Below are 19,715 nucleotides of genomic sequence, written 5' to 3'. Positions count from 1 at the left end.
ACAAGCAGAATGCTCCAAGGCAGTAGAGTTTGATGAAGAGATGGATGAGCTAGAAAGAGATATTGATAATTTTCCACCAGAAAGTCAAGAAGATTTAAAGAAAAGGCTGGAAAAGGGAAAAGCCAAAGTTACAAAAGAAGAGCCTGTTAAGGCATATCCTGAAAAGGATGTACTGTTCAAAGATGATGATGTTGCTGCTGCTGCTGCTCTAAGGGAAAAAGAAAACATTCTGAGAGAAAAAAGGGACAGAGAGATACTGGCCCAAACTATAGACCCTGTAGAGTTAGTAGAGCAGGAAACCTTGATCAATCAAGCCAAATTTGCAAAGAAGATCATTGAAGATGTGGCTGATCAAGAGATGATTGAAGAATTGATTAATATGAACAGAGTTGAGGAAGTTGACAACGCTTTGGCTTTAGTGGTTAGCATGTTTCAACCACAGAGCCAACCTGAATCTGAAGAAAGGCCTCAAAAGGAACCTGAAAGGGAACCTGAGAGACCAACTGGTGAATCTGTTGAAGAGATGATGGCTAATATCACCAAGATCAGGATGGAAAGAGAGAAAAGATTTGAACAGGTGTATACAAGAAAGAGAAAGTATGATGAACAGAAGAAGGATGATGAGAGGAAAACAAAGAGAGGAAAATGGGATGAAAAGAATAAATACTATGTTGAGACTCCTGATAATGAAGGTGATAATGAAACTAGCCCAATCAGGGCAATTCCTTTGCAGACACTACGACCAGGACAAATAATTCCAGGTGTCCCTGATGCGCCAACCAGAAATGAACCAGATCATCCACCTTCTGATGTACCAAAAATTTATGCCATGAATGATTTAACTGAAGAAGAGGATGAATATGAGGATTCTGATGATAATGATGTAGATCCTGAGAATGATCAAGGAAAGAATGTCAAAGCTTCCAATGTTGTATCCCCACGGGTGGAAATGACTGATGAACGTAGGGAAAACATTGAGTTGAGTGTGTTGGAAGCTAAAAAGAAAAATCCATTGGTGATAAAGTTAAGAAGATTTGGTATAAGCTTTGAAACTCTGGCTGCTATGAATGATGATGAATTGAAGCAGAGATTAGAAGAAGAAAATAATACTCTCAAGAAGCTTATGCAACAAAAGAATAGAGATGCCCAGAAATACAGAGATTATCTCAGAAGGCACAACTATTCTGAAAAGGATTTGTCTCACTTTACTTTTGATAAACTCCAAGATTTCTATAACAGTGAAAGAGAAAAGGTGATTGAAAAATGAAAAGGGTCCAAGCTGAGAGCTCTATTTACTGGAAAGAGGTATGAAGCATGAGATTGTTGAACATTTATCCAGAGAATCAGTGTTGGACCAATACAACAAACTGAAAAGAAAAGAAAAACTGAAAAGGGTCCAAGCTGAGAGCTCTACCAAACAGGCTGAAGCAACTTATGAACCCCAAGCTAAAAGAAGAAGAATTCAAACTCTGAGGGAGAAGGAAAAAGAACAAGATAGATCAGCTGAAACCGCTGCTCCTCCATATGCGAAACCTGAACCTGAGGATGAACCATTTGTTCCATGGGAAAATGAAGAAATGATAAATATACTGAGGAACATAATGATCAACCAAAGGGGAATGAGTGAAGCAGACTTCAATGTCTTGGAAAAGGAGGATTTGAAATACCTCTTTAATATTAAAAAGGATGAATGGGAAAAAGCCCTAAGGGAAGGAGAGAACCCAAGATACTATGCTGATGGTAGGTTTGTACCTGCTGGATTGGCAAGAACTCCTGGCATGGATAAAATGTTAAAAGAACTTAAAGCAGCATGACACAATGTTGTTGAACTTGCCAATCTACCAACAGAGATGGTTGAGGCTATATACATTAATGTCTTTAACTTGAGGCCTAGCAAACCAAAGAAGTCCATTCCCTTCAGGCCTCCTATTTCAAGAAGATTTCCAAGAGGAGGAAGAGATCAAGGAGGAAGAGGTGAATAAAGCAGTTCAGCACAACAAAGAACAAGACCACAATCTAATGTGGATCTAACAATAGAATTAAATTATTATTATTATTATTATTTACCATAACTCATAATTATAGTAATTATTATTAAATTAAATTAAAATAAAATACAATCTTGGGTTTCATACCAGCAGCCGCAGTGTTTGAAAAGCCACTTGAAACTTTGTTTCATTTCACCAAGAAACCTTAAAGACTTGATTGGACCTTCAATTTCAAATACCCAGTTGGGTTTAATCGATGGGTGTTGAGCAAGAGGCGATTGGGATTGAGCAGTGGCAGAAGGCTGAGAGAGCTGCAGAAAGAATAATATCAAAGTTTCAGCCGACGATTGTTGCTGAAAGGAAAAGAGATGCTGTAATTCTTTATCTGCAGAGATTGCTCAAGGATAACCTTGATTGTGAGGTCAGCTCATTTATTATTATTATTATTATTATTATTATTCTCAAATGTATTGGTATGATTGTGTTTCATGGAATTAGGGTCAATGTTAAAGATTAGGTTGTTAGTTTTCGATGAAGAAAGACGCTTTAGGATTGCGTTTCGTGGATTTAGGGTTATAGATTATTGCTTTTCTTTGCAGATTTTCTGATTTTGGATAGTTGGCTTGATTGGAATTTGAGCAAGTGACATTAGATAATCATATGAAAAGGGAACGTGAATACGTGATGACTGAATTTTATGGAAATGAATGCTTTTTTATGTCTGTTCGCGGTTTTTCTTAATTCGCGTATGATGGTAGTTTATTTAATAGGATCTTGAGAAAAGAGACATTGGAGATGCTAATAAAGCAAAGAACTTGATGATTGAATTTCATGGATTTAGGTATTGATTCAAGGATTAGATTATTTCTTTTGTTTCTTTTTCACGGTTTTAGCAAATTCGCATATAATGTTAGTTCTTTCATAGGAATTTGAGGGAAAAGACATTGGATATTCTAATGAAGCGAGGAAATTTACAATCTTTCATGTTTTTAAATCGAATCTTGTGTAATTGTTGAGATAACATATCTAATTTACACCTAAAAGTAGATATCCGATTATACGCACATATTTGAGGTAATGTCTGCGGCATGTATCTGTTTAGGGTTCTGAAGGTGCATGATATGTTTATGAATAAGGATGGTTCTTCTAGTTGGTGTTCGTAGATTTTTTGTTGACATTTATGATGGGAAGACACTCTATACCAACAAGAGGCCTCTATCAACGAAACCGAAGTTGAAATTTTACTAGTCGTAGGATTCAACATATAACCCTCTTCTCGTAACATGTATTTATTTCAAGAAAATATAGAAAATTTTGTTCTATAGTTAGTAACCTTAGTGGGACCTACAACGCGTTTTCTGTAGTCTAAAGAATATAAAACGCGCCATCTTTTCTTGTTCGAAAGAAAAAGAACAAAAACAGTTTTATTCTGAAAAGACTATGAAGGTTGCATATTGACTATTGAGTATAGGATTAAGTTTTTTTTTTGTTGGATTGAGAGTTTGATATATTGATATTTGAAGTAAGTTTTTACATAGTATTGAATAAATTATATGAAAATAGCATACCCTTTCTAGTGATTTGCTTACAGTTAGACCCTTTGAAGTAATTTTCTACTTTGTGTTGAATAATAACAATTTGCTAACAGAATTGTAACATAACAAAAGGTTATATATTTTTTATCAACCTATTTCAGGTATTTGCTTACGGCTCGGTACCGTTGAAAACATATCTTCCGGATGGGGATATTGACCTAAGCGTTGTCGGTGCACGCACACGTAGCCTCATAAAGGAGGTTGCATCATTACTTGAGAGTGAAGAGAAAAACACTTCTGCCGAGTTTGTTGTTAAAGATGTCCAGCTTATTGGCGCACAGGTTTTTTGTCTTCTAATTTTCTAATATGTTTCTTGTTAGATTTTAAGCAAATAATGTATGCCTGTAAATGTGGCTCCAAAATGGAAATTGACAGAAAGTATTCTTCCTTTTCAACTGCAGTCTCTTGAATACGGAATACGTATAAGTCATTATTGATCAATTTATTATTCTTTTGTTGACACGTATATTATTATTCGTACGTTTTTTAATTTTGGGAAAACGAATTTTGTTGACAGGTTAAACTGGTGAAATGCATAGTGCAAAATCTAGTTGTTGACATATCTGTTAATCAAATCGGGGGACTTTGCACGCTATGTTTCCTTGAACAAGTAAGTCACACTTTTTGCATTTTATATATTTCCTTAGAAGTGGCAAATTGAGTGTACAAGGCAGGTCGACTAATGAGTCAAAACTTATGTGGTTGGGTTGAGTCAAATTACGTCTTTGCCAAATTTCTTTTAAAATTGTTCTATAAATATTTTTTTTATTAATTTATTTTTAGAACGGCTTTTAGAAGTAGTTTGTGTGCAGTGTGCCAATATGTTCATAGTGTAGTAGTAATTCAGTAATACTCAATTTTTAGATACATGATTTAGGAGGTTTTAACAAAATTACACTTTGACTGACTTCTGACACACTTCTTTTTTAAGAAATATTTATTTTTTATTTCTTTTAGATATGCTAGTTTGACCCATTAAATGTAAAAGAATCGGACCCATTCATAAGTAAACGGTTCAAAAACGCCGTCTACATTAATTCCATCTAAACCCTTAAGTCTTAAATTGCAGGTGGATCGCGTGATCAAGAAAGACCACCTTTTTAAACGAAGCATAATTTTAATCAAAGCATGGTGCTATTATGAGAGTCGCACTCTCGGTGCACACGTCGGTTTGATATCAACATATGGATTAGAGACTTTAGTTCTTTATATATTTCATGTTTTTCATGTAACAATAGATGGTCCCCTCTCAGTAAGATTTTAAAAAGTCCATTTTTCATATTATCCAAATATTAGTTACAAGATTCTCCCTTTTATGGAATATTATTGTTTTTGCCCTAATGACAGGTTCTATATAAATTCTTGGAGTATTTCAGCACGTTCGACTGGGATAATTATGGTATCAGTTTAATGGGCCCCGTTAGGTTATCCGAGTTGCCAAGAATCATAGGTGAGTTTATATTTACCATTATGCGATTTTTAGTGTTATCTAAAATTCTTAATTATAAACGTTTAGTTGAGAGACCACCAAACAGTGATGATCTTCTACTCAAAATCGGTTTCCTTCGACTTTGCTCGGATATGTTATCGATTCCAATGAGGCACGGGGACGTGTTTTCCAGAAAGCATCTTAATATTGTTGATCCGTTAAATGTGCATAATAACCTTGGTCGCAGTGTTAGCCAAGGTATGCATGCTTCTAATTTTTCAACTTTGTTACCGTGTTTAGACTTGAAGAAATAGAATGAGTGTAAACACAATGTATAATCTTTATTTTGTCACAAATAATCTGAATTATAATCTTAGAAACGGTTATCAAAATCTCAATTAATAAAATAAAAATTGTTCTATTTTCTGTTATGGAAAATTGAAAACTTGTTTCTTAAAGTTTACAAAATTTTTAAATAAAATATATTATTGAAAATTACTTAAAAGTAATTTTTCTTGTTACAGTGGAATGAAGATTTTGTAAGAGTTTATACCATAAAAAACCACCACATTTATTATTTTTTTTACCAAGAACTCCTTCAACCCAATTTTGGTATTTTAAAGTCCCTCAACTTGTAAAAAACGCATGAAAAAGTTCCTTAAGTAGTTGTATATTAAAGTACCTAAACTTGTCGCAAATGCATTTTACTTTATATATAAACACACACATATATATTTAATATTGACTTGTTAACTCTACATTTATTAAATGGAGATGGTATAATTTTTTTCATTTCGGCAGAAATGTTGAACCACTATCGAGTTTTGATCAATTTAAGAGTTAACAAGTGAAATTTAAGAGTGAACCCTCGGGTGGGCAAAAGTGAAATTGCACTAATTTTGACGTTATTTTACTAATATCGTGAAAATAACGTTAAAAGTGATGGACGGTTAATCAGGAATCATGTAGTGGCGTTGATAGTCGAAAGACAAGGGTACATGCACCGATTAGCCGGTGTTCTGATGATTGAGTGCTATGTGCCTTATGTCCAAGGCTTGATGCAAAACTACTATCGAGCCGGGGGTCTCACCGGAAGCAGCCTCTCTATCCCTATGGGGTAGAGGTAAGGCTGTCTACATCTTACCCTCCTCAGACCCTACCATAGCTTTGCTATTGGTGGGATATGACAACGACGGCGAAGAGTCATTTTAGTAATTTTTTTTAAAAAGTATGTACATTTTAGACAAGTTTAGGGACTTTAATATATAAAAATTAGTTCAATGACATTTTTGTGCATTCTTTTACAAACTGTGGGACTTTAAATTAAAGCTAAGGGACTTTTTCATGAAAAATAACAAAAGTATATTGGCTTTTTATAATATGAACCCTTTTGTTAAATACAAGTTTATGTCAATTAATTTTTAATATATGGTCAGGGAATTTCTTCCGGATACGTAGCGCCTTAAGTTACGGGGCTAAAAAACTCAACCAAATCCTTACAGCTCCTGAAGAAAACCTAACCGAGGACCTTCTTTTGTTTTTCTCAAATACATTAAAAATGCACAGAAGTGGTCAACCATCATCTTTGACCGTCAACCCTACAGGGGCAGAAAAGTCATTTACGACAACAGGAGACCGAAAACCGAAAAGTTCTAGTGATGAAAATAAATATTCAACCACTGGGTGTCCCGGTAACCGAACATCAAACGAGGAAAAAGACGTGTCAACACTCACATCAAGTGGTGCACGCGAAGCTGATGATGTTCCTATCATTATCCCGTTCTACGCACCCCATCTTTTTGCTCAATATTCCAAGTTATTTAAAAAGACGGAAGACGGTGATCATGATGTTAGTAATGAAAGACAAGTTCATGAAGAGGAATTACTTCCATTTGAACCGTTGGATCTTACTGGTGATTTGATGTCTCATTTTGTATGTTTGGATCATGTGAGGGGATGGGACAATTATGCTTTTGGTCCACCCACTATGATGGGGGGCCCACCGCCACCGCCACCGTTAGTTTTGCTAAGCATGATCGCGTCGGAACATGGTGGCATTAACAGTTTTCCGCGACCACAATTCCTGCCATCCGGCCAGATGTTCATGTCCCGACCGCCCTTTGTTCCTAATGACCCCAATTCTATCGGCCCCGTGAATCACTTCTTGGATATGGTAACTTTTTTATATGCTGTTATTTTTCGTTCTTTTTAGTTATTAAATGAACTAGTAAATTCATCTTAATTTTACCATCTAATCTTTTGTATTAGTCAAGTTATCCTTACTAATTTGAGGTATTCTAGTATATAGGGGAGAAATATTTTGAGAACTTGATGAGTTGTAAGAACTTTAAGAACTCAATATGAACCACATAAAATTTAAATGAGTATAGAATAATTGGCTAATATTAAATTTGATTAAAACATGAATGAGGTGAGAGAATAAATATTTGTGATGATTACACTGATGTAAACGTTGGTTACACCTATGTAAAAAGTCGTTTCAGAGTGTAAGAAAATAATGTAATTTTTTTACGTACATGTAACCTATGTATTACATATATGTAAACAAAAGCATTGTTATGTTGAGTTCTTTCGAGTTCTTAAAACTCAAAGGGGTTCTCAAAAGAAATCAATTACTAATATATATATATATATATATATATATATATATAAAATATAGGGGTGAGATCAAATGAAAACTTCTCCTCTTAAAGAGAAAACTTAAAAACTTCTAAAGAATTATTTTTAACTTTGTTTTAATTTTTGTTTTTGTAGTGTCTTTTTTTCCCATTATTCTTATATGTTGATATTGTTCACAAAAATAAAAAATAAAAATAATAATAATAATAAAAAAACCTTGTTGGTGTAGTGCACATGTGTAATAGTGTGCGTTGCATATATGCAAGAGTGTTGTATTGTATAGAATACAACACTATTGCACATATATGATACACACTATTGTATATATGCAATATAAGACGACCCTCAGAATAATTTTTTGGTTGTGCGAACCAAAGGGAATGATGACCTTGGGTTGTACCAAGTCTGAAACCAATTGGATTTATTTTTTGTCCCATGTTCCCCCATTACTATACATATCATAATACGACATAGTTGTATCCTTTTTTTTCCATTTAGCTTTTTGTGACCATGTAATACACACATCGAATACACATTAATACGTATGTGTAATACAACATTAATGCACATGTGCACTACATCGACTTTTATTATTATTATTTTTTATCATTTTTGCATATAATACAACACTACTGCAGATATAAAATACAAAAATACTGAATGTATGCAATTAAACACTATTGAACATAAATATACATAGTAATACACACGTGTAATACAACAATATCACACGGTAATTCGTATGTGCATTACAACGTCTTTTTTTTTCTTTCTAGTGAATAGTAACAAAATATAAGAATAATGGAAAAAACAGAAATTTCAAAATATTTTTTTATTATTAATTAAAAATAATTCTTTAAGAGTTTTTAAGTTTTCTTTCTAAGGATGAGTTTTCTCTTGATCATCTTCCTATATATGGATTGGGATCATGTGAGAACCATTTTGAAACTGAGAACTTTGAGAACCATTTTGGACTACAAAAAAAACTCTTTTTAAGAAAAATAAAATATATTATAAAAAAACCAAAAATTTATATTTTACATCCAGGTTTTATAAAAAAATATCGGTTTAGCAAAAGTAAACATATATGTATAATACTTATTTTTTAATTTTATACATGTTATTTTTTATACAAATATGTACAATTAAGTTAAATGATAATGTACATATGTGAACATTCTGTAAATCGAGATTAAATAAAAATATACATATGTGTATAATTAGGGTGTTTTTTTTGTATTTTACGAAAACGGGATGAAAAATAAAAAATTTGGGTTTTTTACTTTTTTAAAAATTTCCGTTTTTTTTCGTTTAAAATTTTTCAAAATATTTTTAAGGGGTTTTTTTTGGCTCAAAATGGTTCTCAAAGTTCTCTTAGGATCCTCACCCGTATATATATATATATATATATATATGTATATATATTAATCAACATAAGTTATTAAAAGTTCAATGTTTTAGATTAAAAAATTATTTTGATTTAAAACCCTTTTTTATAATTGTAGTTTAGAGTATTTATTGTAGAACATTTTTGTTTTAACTTTTGTTAACTAGTTAAACTTTTCTATTACTGAAATTATCTTCACTACTTTTAGTTTTAAAAAATATGTTATCATCTTATATTAACTTAAGTTATCAAAAGTTCAGTATTTTAGATTAACGAACTTGTTTCTGTTTAAGATATATTTTATAATTATAGTTTCAAATATTTAAATATAACATTTTAAAATACGAACTGGCGTGGTTGGGACCACTGGCCCAAATCAGGTAACTTTTGAGTTCAGTGGATGTTTACCACACTAGCGTATTGAGTTTGTTTGTTAATTCTTCAGAATCAGTCTGGACTCGGTTATCATACTTCAACCTCAAGTAACACAACACCAAGCCCAAATAGTACTCCCCGACCCGAAGGAGGTAACTGTCCTATGCTACAAAGAGATCCTTTGTTACATAGAAGGAGGCAACAAAACCCTAATCGCCCTCGCCAGCTGGACAGTTCACAGAGGCCCAGATCTGTTTCTGGTATGGATAGGTACATTAATGTTCTTTTTCATAAAACTGCTTGCCTGCTGTACCATGTTGTCACAAAGTACAATGATCGTTTGTGCTTTTTTGGTTAAAACGTGTAGGTTCAGTATACAATCCTCGTACCATTTAAAAGATGAAGATGATTTCCCGCCTCTGTCGGGTTGATTTGGAACTGAGATCGACAACCCGGGCCTGGAGGTGATAACTTAAGAAAAAAAAGGTGGTTGTGGATGTAATATGTGCATACAAAGTTTTGTTTCTGTTAAATCATATGTTGTCAACATAAATTGTCTGTAAGTTGATGTTGTCTAATAGTTGGGTGACAATTTTGGTGACAAAAGGTCTCACTCTGATTGTGACTGTATTTTCGTCGACAAAAATGTCTTTTACTTGAAAGGTTTGTTAAAGTTTTTTCTGAAATGTTTGTGGAAAATGGTTATTTTTCAAAGGCTTGGTGACGAATGTGTCAATTTTTATTTATTTTGAAATGTTCAGTTCCACCAATATTACACATCCACCTCACTGGTATCTGGTAAAACCCATCTCATAGTACCAAAATATCTTAATACACACAAAGTACCCAATCATCTATCCACCACATTATTTCTTGTTTTCCATCATACCCGAAACCTTACCCAGTTTCTGAAGCCGAAGGATTGTTGTAGCCAAACAACCCGAGTAACCCAAACCGCTTAATGAACACCCGATCACTCTATACTGGTATCTCCAACACATCTGGTTTAGATATTGACTAACTCATTAGTTAAAAAAAAACACATTTTCTGTCAAGAAGAGTTTTTAAAGTAACTCACTGTATATATAATTGAAACACAACTTATATATTTTAGTTTTTGTACTTTTTTCATATAAGTTTTAAGCATTTACTTTTTGGGCCCTCAAATATAGTTAAAAAGCAGCTTATATAGTTCAGTTTTTAGAGTTTTGCTATAGCTCATTTTAATTAGAGTTTTCCTAGTTCAGTTTTAATATTTACCTTTTGATCTCTCAACTTTGATGATTAAATTTTTATTCTTTCTATTTTTGCCACAATACTTTTAGCCTTGTGATTGTTGCCACCAAACTTTTAGTTTCAACTTTGACAACAAAAAACTTAATTTTACAAAAAAAAATGCTTCTAGACTTGCAACTTCCGCCACAAAACACCATAACGAATTGAACCGATACCACTGAGTTTCGTCTACAACGCGCAGTAGTTTTTGAACATGTAACGCTTTTATCGCGCTCCACCGCAGTGCACATGTAGAAATATTTGTTTGAAATGTACAAGGTTTTTTCATGTCATGCATAACTTAAATACTTCAAAAACAATCTATTATAGAAACCTATATTTAAAAAAGTTTATAAGTGATTTGAAATGCTCTAAGGAGTCTCAGAAGAGTTGGGTTTACACATGTATTGAGTTCTTAGACCTTGAATTAATTTAACGCAACGGAATTCGAAACTCACAACTTGTCTTTAGTTATTACTAGCATAAGTATCACAAATCATAACAAAACAGTCCTATGGTCTATGGATCCCACTTGTTGCTCGTATAACCAATCGGTACTCCAACTATTATTAGATGAACATGTCAATCGTATATGTTGGCGGTCCCAGTGGCGGATCTAGAAAATTTTCTTATATCAGTTATATATAAAAAAAAACGGCATGGTTCGATTGTTCAGGTCGGGTCAAATCGGTATATAACTTTTTATTTGTCTAGTTTAACCGTTCCGGTCGCGTCGATTCAGGTCGGGTCATAGAAAAAAAAGTTAACCAAACAAAATATAAGATAATCAATATATTTAAAGTTGTTCTCTGTGTTTTCATATTTTGAAATTGATGCGTGCGTGCGTGTGGTATAAAATATAGAAGGATGAAATGATTTGCTTTTGCACAAGATCGTATTTTAAATTTATAAAATTGATTTCTACAAAGACTAAACACATACAAAATAGGCAAGTGTACCTATCGTATATGTAGAATAGTATTGGTAAGAACCAAGTATCGATCCGTGGACACAAAGGTTTCTAATAACAAATCGTTGTTTTACTTTAATCGGAGGTTTTAATCATTTTGGGGTTAAATTTTGACTTTTTTATAAAATGTAAATACTTATATATAATATATAGGTGACCAAGATAAGCTGGTGAGAAAACAGTGGTTGTACCGCTCCTGAGTGTAACGGCGTTAGCTGTTGCATTCGGGTTGGTGATTGTGTTGCTTGGAAGAGTGCCAGGTGGTCTTTCGGATAACTGTCGGGCAATTTGTTCGATTTGGGTTTCTAGGTTCTGAAGTGATGTTTGTTGACTTTTGAGATCAGCTTCATGTTTTAATAATACTCCGCTGATATCAACAGCTCTTGAGTCGGCTTTCTTTTCTACTTCATTTGTTTTGGTCATCAGTTGGATTAACATTTCTTCGATCTTAGAGTAGCTTGGGTTTTGATGGCTACTAGAACTTTGATCTTGAAATTGAGGTTTAGGCTGGAAGGGTTGATTCATTGGTCTTTTTTCGAATCCGGGTAAAGGTTGAGTATTACCTCCGTCTTTCCAGCTGAAATTCGGGTGGTTTCTCCATCCTGGATTGTAGTTATCGCTGAAAGCGTTGTTCTGTCGAGCGATGAAATCGACTTCTTCCATGGCCATGATGACTTGTTTACAGTCGCTCGTCTTATGATTTCCTCCACAAGTGTCACAGGTGAGTCTGGTTTTCGATAGCTCGACTTGAAGTTGTTCGAATTTTTTAGAAAGGGCTTCAAGCTGTGCCGTGACAAGAGTGTTGGAATCAACGTGGTGTATTCCTTTATGGGTAGGTGTAGATCTTGGTGGGTTGTAAGCGAAACTCTTCTTTGCGGCCTTCTCCAGGACTTCAAATGCTTTGTTAGGTGATTTGGATCCTAGGTTTCCACCAACGATCTGGTCGATGGCCTGTTTGTTTTGACTGGATTGTGCGTCAAAGAAAGTTTGAACTTGTAACCATACGCTCAGTCCATGATGTGGGCATCTTCTCAGAATACTTTTGTATCTTTCCCATGTTGCGTGTAACGATTCATCATCATCGGTCTGGAATCCGGTAATGCTGGCTCGGTATTTGGCAGTTTTATCGGGCAGAAAATATTTGAGGAGAAACTGTTCAACCATCTGGTCCCAAGTGGTGATGGAACCAGAGGAAAGAGATTCTATCCATTCTAGGGCTTGGCCCCTTAGAGAGAAAGGAAAGAGCTTGAGTTTGATTTGATCTTCTGAACAGTTTTGGATTTTAAAGGTTCCGCAGATTCGTAGAAATCGAGATATGTGAGAAAGAGGATCTTCGTCGAGGAGACCATGAAATTGAATTGAATTTTCCACCATATGAATGGTGCTAGATTTGATTTCGAAATTTTCGGTGATTTCGGGTGGAGCCTGTAGGTTCCCAGCCGGATCTACACAGGAATATCTCGTAACGCGAGGGTGCGGAATCCCCACGTAATACGATACGAGTGTAAAACAAATAATACGTTGAATATGTATACAAACACACGAGATTATACTGTAAAACTTGATGTATTGCAAGAGTCAACACGTGATACACAAGATCACAAAAACACGTTGTTCAGAAAAACCCCTTTATCACAAAATACCCGAAGTTGAGGTATTTATAAACCTCGACAACTTCGCCTAACATGCTAGGCGAAGTTGTCATAACTTCGCTATGTCCCCAAGTTCGCCTAAATCCTAAGCGAACATAAACTAAACAGTATTCAACACAAAACAAACAAACTAAACGATTACAGACACAGACAAAACACAAGATACTGAACTACTGACATCATGCACCAACAGACTCCCTCTTGGCAGTAGCTTCATATCTCTATTTTCTTTCTCGTGTCTTGTAATCCAAAAACCTCGTACCACTCGTCTTCAAGCATGAACGCCCTGTCTTACACAGACAGAGACCACCCTCTGGTACTTCTTGGCTTCATCCTTCCACGCAGGAATGTAGAATATCTTCTTATCATTGAGTACCTGCAAATCAGCTTGAGACAAATTAACCAAGTGCATAGAATCATACACTCTCTGAATCTCCTGTTCGTCCTCATCTTCCATAACAGCTTCAGCAGTCTGGCAGTCAACATACCGCCAGTTGAGATTCTTTAACACATCCTTGGGCATCATCTTCATCGGCACCTCTTTTAAACATCGAATCGGCTTATACTTCATCACCATCTAAGGCTTGCCGTCAGCCCTCATTCCTCTTTCCTTGTCTTCAACTGACTTCCCTTTCCGTGGCTTTAGCAACTCAAACTTCTTCTCTTTTACACTTTCTTTCCACACGATCCTTCCAACCCATCTTGCAAAATTGTCATCACTTCGATTAATCAACCTTAAATGAGCCAAATCTTTCACCTCACACTCAGGAAAAGTGTTAAACGATCTCAAAGCCTTCTTAAAATACTGAATCCCATCATAACGCTTAATCACAAACAACTTTAACTGCTCGTCATACAGCCAGCAAATGATACCCTTCTTTGACTCAGCGTACCCCTTGATGTTGTAACTCTTCTTAAACATTGTTGGCACCGCGGGCTTCTTTGTCTTGAAGAACCACTGAGCACAACCTTCTTTCCATCTCGGCTGTTCTTCCCATTCATACTCATCTGACACATTTGCATCTTGGTTCAAGTTCACCTTGTCAACATTTGGAATATCATGCTCTACACCATCATCAACAATCTCCCCTTCTTTTAATTCACTATCAATCTCTATCTGTTCCCCAATCTTTTCAATCTCATCAATTGTTAGCACATCATCAACTAACTCATCATCGTTTCCCAACACTTCCTCATCATCCACAACCACCACATTTTCACCACCTGTACTGCCTGACGGACCAGCAGACTCCCATTGAGATGTGGAAGTCCCAAGAGTTTGTTAAGTTCTTGGCAACTCACCACCTGCACCTTTCGATGCATTGGGATCATCGTCTCTGTCCGGTCTCTTCTTCGTTCTCAACTCATCACCCTTGCAACTAGTAATCACCCTTGCAACTAGTCTCCCCCTGAGATGCTAAGAACTGCTTCAAAGCTTGACAACTTCCCCATAGCGAAGTCAGAATTAGAAAATTTTGAAAGAAAACGATCAAAACGAGTAACCAAGATTTTAAAGAAGATAAACCATAATTCAAACATCATAGCTAATATTAAATAAAGGAACGGGATCAAATTTCAGTCTTGAAGAAACCCAACGTGTTTGTAGAAAAGATCCAAACAGGAATCATACTGATTAAGAGGCTGTCACACAGATCCATGTTCAGCGGTATTATGACATAGAGAAACAGGTTGTAGGCAGGTATAAAACTTAGTATGGTTTTCATTGCTTCTGTGATACGGATTAGATTCAATTAGGCTCAAAATTTAGATGGACATCACATGAGAGATTGTGCTGCCTCCTATCTATTCTCAAGGCGTATTTGGCTTTCCCCAAGTCACCCCGAGTTGACCTCGACCCGTAGTGTCTGATTAATCAATGAGCACGCGTCGATCTTCTGAGTCATCTTCCCGATCTTTCGTATACTTTTAACTTTTCTATCTTGCCTCTTTCTAGATATTTGTAACAGAATTAGCTTCAAAAGGCTTATCGATAATAACTAGAGAGTTTTTTTTAAGATAATAATACAACAGCAAATCTAAGACACCTGCAAGTCCCGAATCTGGATCACTGCAGATACTTAACACTATCTTCTCGGGAATCAGAACACTCACGGACTCGTGTATGACTGGGTAATCAATTTTCTGCCTATCATTCGGAAAGATGTATGTGGAAACATGCACAACTCAAAATGATTCTCCACAGTGAATCGAGAAGATTTAGTTTGTATCACTTCTACTTTTACGCACTATAGAAAGCTACCATAACATACAATGACTGTTCTAGAGTCTTTTAGGCCTAATAACTTCACCAGTTAAGCACACAAAATCAATTTATCCATCACTTTCCAAGGTTGGATCAATTTTCATTTTAACACCGTATTGAAACTTCTTACGAAGTTATTGACTAAAAAATTATATCATCTGTAACGATTCCGACGAAACCAGGTATACCCTAACCGATAGACAGTAGTTATGTCATATTTAATGTCGGGTACATGAATTACCATAGTAATTATACGAGAATACAGGTTTCACTGTATTGATTGTACGTGAATATATAATTCATCGTATTGATTATGCGATTAATCGATCGATGGTTATTGAAACCCGAACGAATCGAGGGTTCAATTATAGACGATATCTATGATATTTAGTGATGTTACGAAGCATTAATGCTTCGGGATAAGTAAAGTACGGCACAGAAAAAGAATTTCGATTTAATGGTACGTCGGTACATTAAACGAAACCTTTAATACCAAACCAAGCAAGAGACGATCGATCAGGCCGAAAAAGATGCGCAATTATTAATAACATGGTGTTTTAAGTTAATGGAAGTCATGGTTTAAGTTTTTTAAAGTGGTTTTCTATAAATTTCATTTTTAAGCCGAAAACGACCGTTTTAGCCTCGTTTTAAGACGAATTAAAATTTAACCAAAAAACGAACTGAACCAGATTATCCAAAACATTATCCGGATTACGAGAATCCAAATGTGTGGATAGAAATGGAGAGGTGGGTCCCACCCCACCCCCCTAAGAGTGCCGATCGGAAATGGGGTATCCCCATTCTTTCATTTTTTCTTTTTTTCACCCAACCATCAACAATCTTCCTTTCCTCTCAAGATCATGAACTAAAAACCGGGTTTTGTAGCAAGAACAACGAGGTAAAGATCGAGTTATATTCGTTTTCATCTTCGTTTCTTGAGTTTGTTTGCAAGAAAATGAGGTTTCAAAGATGAAAACCGATTCTTGCATGATCAAGTGATGTATACGGGTTATACAATGGATCTTGGTCCAAGAAAGGAGTTAAACGAACCAAAAACGAATTTTTACGGTTTAAATCTTTGTTTTTGAATCATAACCGAAACTATAGTGTAAGAGGCTTGATCGTGAGTGTAACTTGCTTGGTATTGTGGTATGTTGGTTGTAGGTTCTGTGTTTAGTGGTAGATAAGGCAGAAAGACGAGTTTGTAGCTTGTAGTGGCGGAAAACGAAAGGTATATTCGGTTATGTTCGGTTTTGGAGTTTTTGGACAGATTGTGGTAGGTTTAGAGTTAGGTCACGAAATTTGACAGAGATGTTAAACACATGAAAATAAGAGTTCTGTGAATTTTTGGTAATATTTGGACAAAGGATGAATATTTGGTGAATTTAATGCTCGGTTTTGGCCAAAAATGGTGAAAAATAGTTAAATATCATGAAAAATTCTGGAAAATTTTAGATAAGCTTTTTATAACATGTATAAGTCACACACAAAATTTTAGGTCAGTTGGAGAAGTCTAAGTAGGCTTTTCGGTTAAACAAGTTCTAGGGCTTTCTAGCTCGGTTTTAGTAAAAATGGCATGTAAAAGAAGATTTTGGTTTTGGAAAAATTACAGGGACTATGTGGATTGCAGGGGACATCCAGGAAAAATTTGGGATTTTTCTAAGGTCGTTTGGTATTTACGACATATTTAGTGTTTAAATGGTGTTTAAAAATAGATAAATAAATATTAAATATAAAGATTAATTCTGGAAATATTTTTATAAAATTCCCCACTGTCAAAAAGTGATTTGTGCAAAATTTCAAGATCCGAGGTTAAACGGATAATTATTTGTGCTAAAAAGAAAATAAAAACAAACTTTTAAAGCTTAAGACGCGTAAACCGGTAAAGTTCGCTTAAACGAACTGACTGGTGTATAAAAACCCTAAAAATGAACTATTTTCATATAACTGAGTTAAACAAGTAAAAATAAATCATCCGAAAATAATTCGGATGATTTGAGTAATTTTAACCGATTTGACAGTTTCCGGTGCACTAAAGACGGAAACGGGTCCCGCTGCCAATCGGGACGTCTAAACCGAGCTCTAACTTCACATCTTTAATTAAATTATCAGTCAACAACTATTTTCGGGTCGTGTGAGACCAAACTCATTTGAAACGTAAAAACGGATAACCGTGCTAGGCACGCAAAACGGGGAAAACAAACTAATAGTAAATTGACTACTGAACTCTAAACGATATCACAATCTGAGTCCGGAGAAGTGTTTCTGGGTTAACATTGCCCCCAGAACGGGTACAGTGCTGGGTTAACAGTGTCCCCAGATGTACCGGTTAACTTGGTTAGAGTTATATTAATAATGAGTGTATAGTAACGATCGTAGGGATCATATTACAGATTGGACGTGTTAACTGATAATGATTGTTGTTACCTGCTTGCATGTGCTAAGGTGAGTTTCACGAGCCCCTTTTTCTGAATTGTTTTCAAATATTTTCCCGGGGCGGAAGCATGTTACTACTGAAATGTTTAAGTACATACTGAACGCATGGATTTGCGTGGATTTATATATATATTTTATTGTACGGGAATCGTACGGAAATGTACTAAGATGGTAATTGTCTGAGTTGCTAACATTCTAAGGCCCCGGAACACGAGTGATTAACTGAAAGCCGGTAGAGTGTGGATAGTACTATTGGTCTGACAAACCCAACTGGTCCGGCATGGATTTGCTGATGTTTCCCAGCCAGTTGCACATGTCTATTTTGTTGTTATTTATTTTGCTATGTAATGTTAGACATAGCGGTTTGGGGCAGGTCCGTGGGCGGGGGATATGCCACGGGGGTTGTGTGTGATAGTCAGAGGTTTCACTTGTGGGCTCAGCATAATTACATCGATAATATTATATTTTGATAATGATTTATCATGGTTTACTCAAATTGTGAAACTCACCAACTATTCGTAGTTGACCCGTTTTCTCATATGCTTTTCAGGTACAATTAAGATGAAGTGATTGCTTACGTGCTAAGTGCTTGATGTGTGTAAGATTTGCGTGCGGGATGTTAGGATACATTATAATAAATAGAATTATGTATCGTATGGTATGATGTGTGTAACACCTAGACGGTAATGAAATACGAGATAATGTAATTTGAAGTATATTAATGTATTCAGTTTTCTTTATAAACAATGTGGTTGATATCAGAGGTGTCTGTTGCATCCCGTTTACGTTTCCGCTGCGGTTACGGGGTGTTACCGAACTTGGTATCAGAGCCATTGGTTATAAAAAATTAGGATGTCTTTAAAAGATACCTAAAATATAACCAGTAGCTCAAGTATTATAGGATCTGAATATCAACTAATAATATATAGTGACGGGATCTGGATGAACTTGGATGGACAAGTGAGTTATTATGGTCCGGAACATAATAACAGACTTGTCCGCACGAGGGAATTCAGGGGAAGTCACTGGGTACATTAATAGGTAAAAATGACAACATATGTGTAAAGTATATAATATTATTTATGCGTGCTAATGTGTATATATATGTACATATCTTGTGGGTACATGTATTGAGAAATAGGACCCGGATAAGGAACCGGGGGATGAAATAATAAAAGTACCGAGGATGCTGAAAATTTCTAGAGCATCGATTGATGATGAGTCTGACTTATCGGGCCATAGTTATGATAGTACCAAGTTAGATCTCCCGTTTGACATTAACCAGAAATATCTAGTAACCGTCACTCCCAACCAAAGTCGATAAATCCCTTACCCTACCAATACCGGTACCGTATATCCTAATAACCCCCTATGTTCACCCGAACCGCCGACCCTCACGTACGGACGGATCTGTACCTGAACCCATTCCTATTCCATTAAGGTAAATAAATAAATAAATAAATAAGATAAAATAAAATAATAATAATAATAATAATAATAATAATAATAATAATAATAATAATAATAATAATAATAATAATAATAATAAATTTGATAATAATTGAGCAGATAAAAATAATATATAGAAATATATATGTGTATTTCTCACTCTCAAACCTATGAGACATACCACCTCCAGATCGAGAATTACCGATTTTAGCGAACCTAGAACGCCTGAGGACATTGACTGAGCAAGTGATAGAGT

General features: G+C 35.2%; 1 protein-coding gene across 2 annotated transcripts; it reads left to right on the top strand.

Moving 5' to 3' along the window:
• Window positions 1-2,244: 2,244 nt before the first annotated feature.
• LOC143578082 (uncharacterized) lies at window positions 2,245-10,071 on the top strand. Of its 2 annotated transcripts, none has more exons than XM_077061748.1 (9): window positions 2,245-2,409; window positions 3,685-3,864; window positions 4,101-4,193; window positions 4,653-4,835; window positions 4,931-5,033; window positions 5,100-5,270; window positions 6,449-7,185; window positions 9,485-9,674; window positions 9,782-10,071. In XM_077061748.1, the coding sequence occupies exons 1-9, from the start codon at window positions 2,245-2,247 to the stop codon at window positions 9,808-9,810; spliced, it is 1,851 nt and encodes a 616-aa protein (XP_076917863.1). In that variant the 3' UTR covers window positions 9,811-10,071. The 2 variants fall into 2 exon arrangements, with proteins under 2 accessions (XP_076917863.1, XP_076917862.1); XM_077061747.1 differs by having other exon boundaries at window positions 9,485-9,684.
• The last annotated feature ends 9,644 nt before the right edge of the window (window positions 10,072-19,715 follow it).

The sequence above is a fragment of the Bidens hawaiensis genome, unplaced genomic scaffold (genome assembly GCF_021521415.1).
Source record: "Bidens hawaiensis isolate Kalapana, Puna unplaced genomic scaffold, B.hawaiensis_p1.1 tig00029010_1, whole genome shotgun sequence".
NCBI classification, from domain to species: Eukaryota; Viridiplantae; Streptophyta; class Magnoliopsida; order Asterales; family Asteraceae; genus Bidens; species Bidens hawaiensis.
The sequence above is the reverse complement of the archived record's forward strand: the minus strand, read 5'-3'. Positions and strand labels throughout refer to the sequence as shown.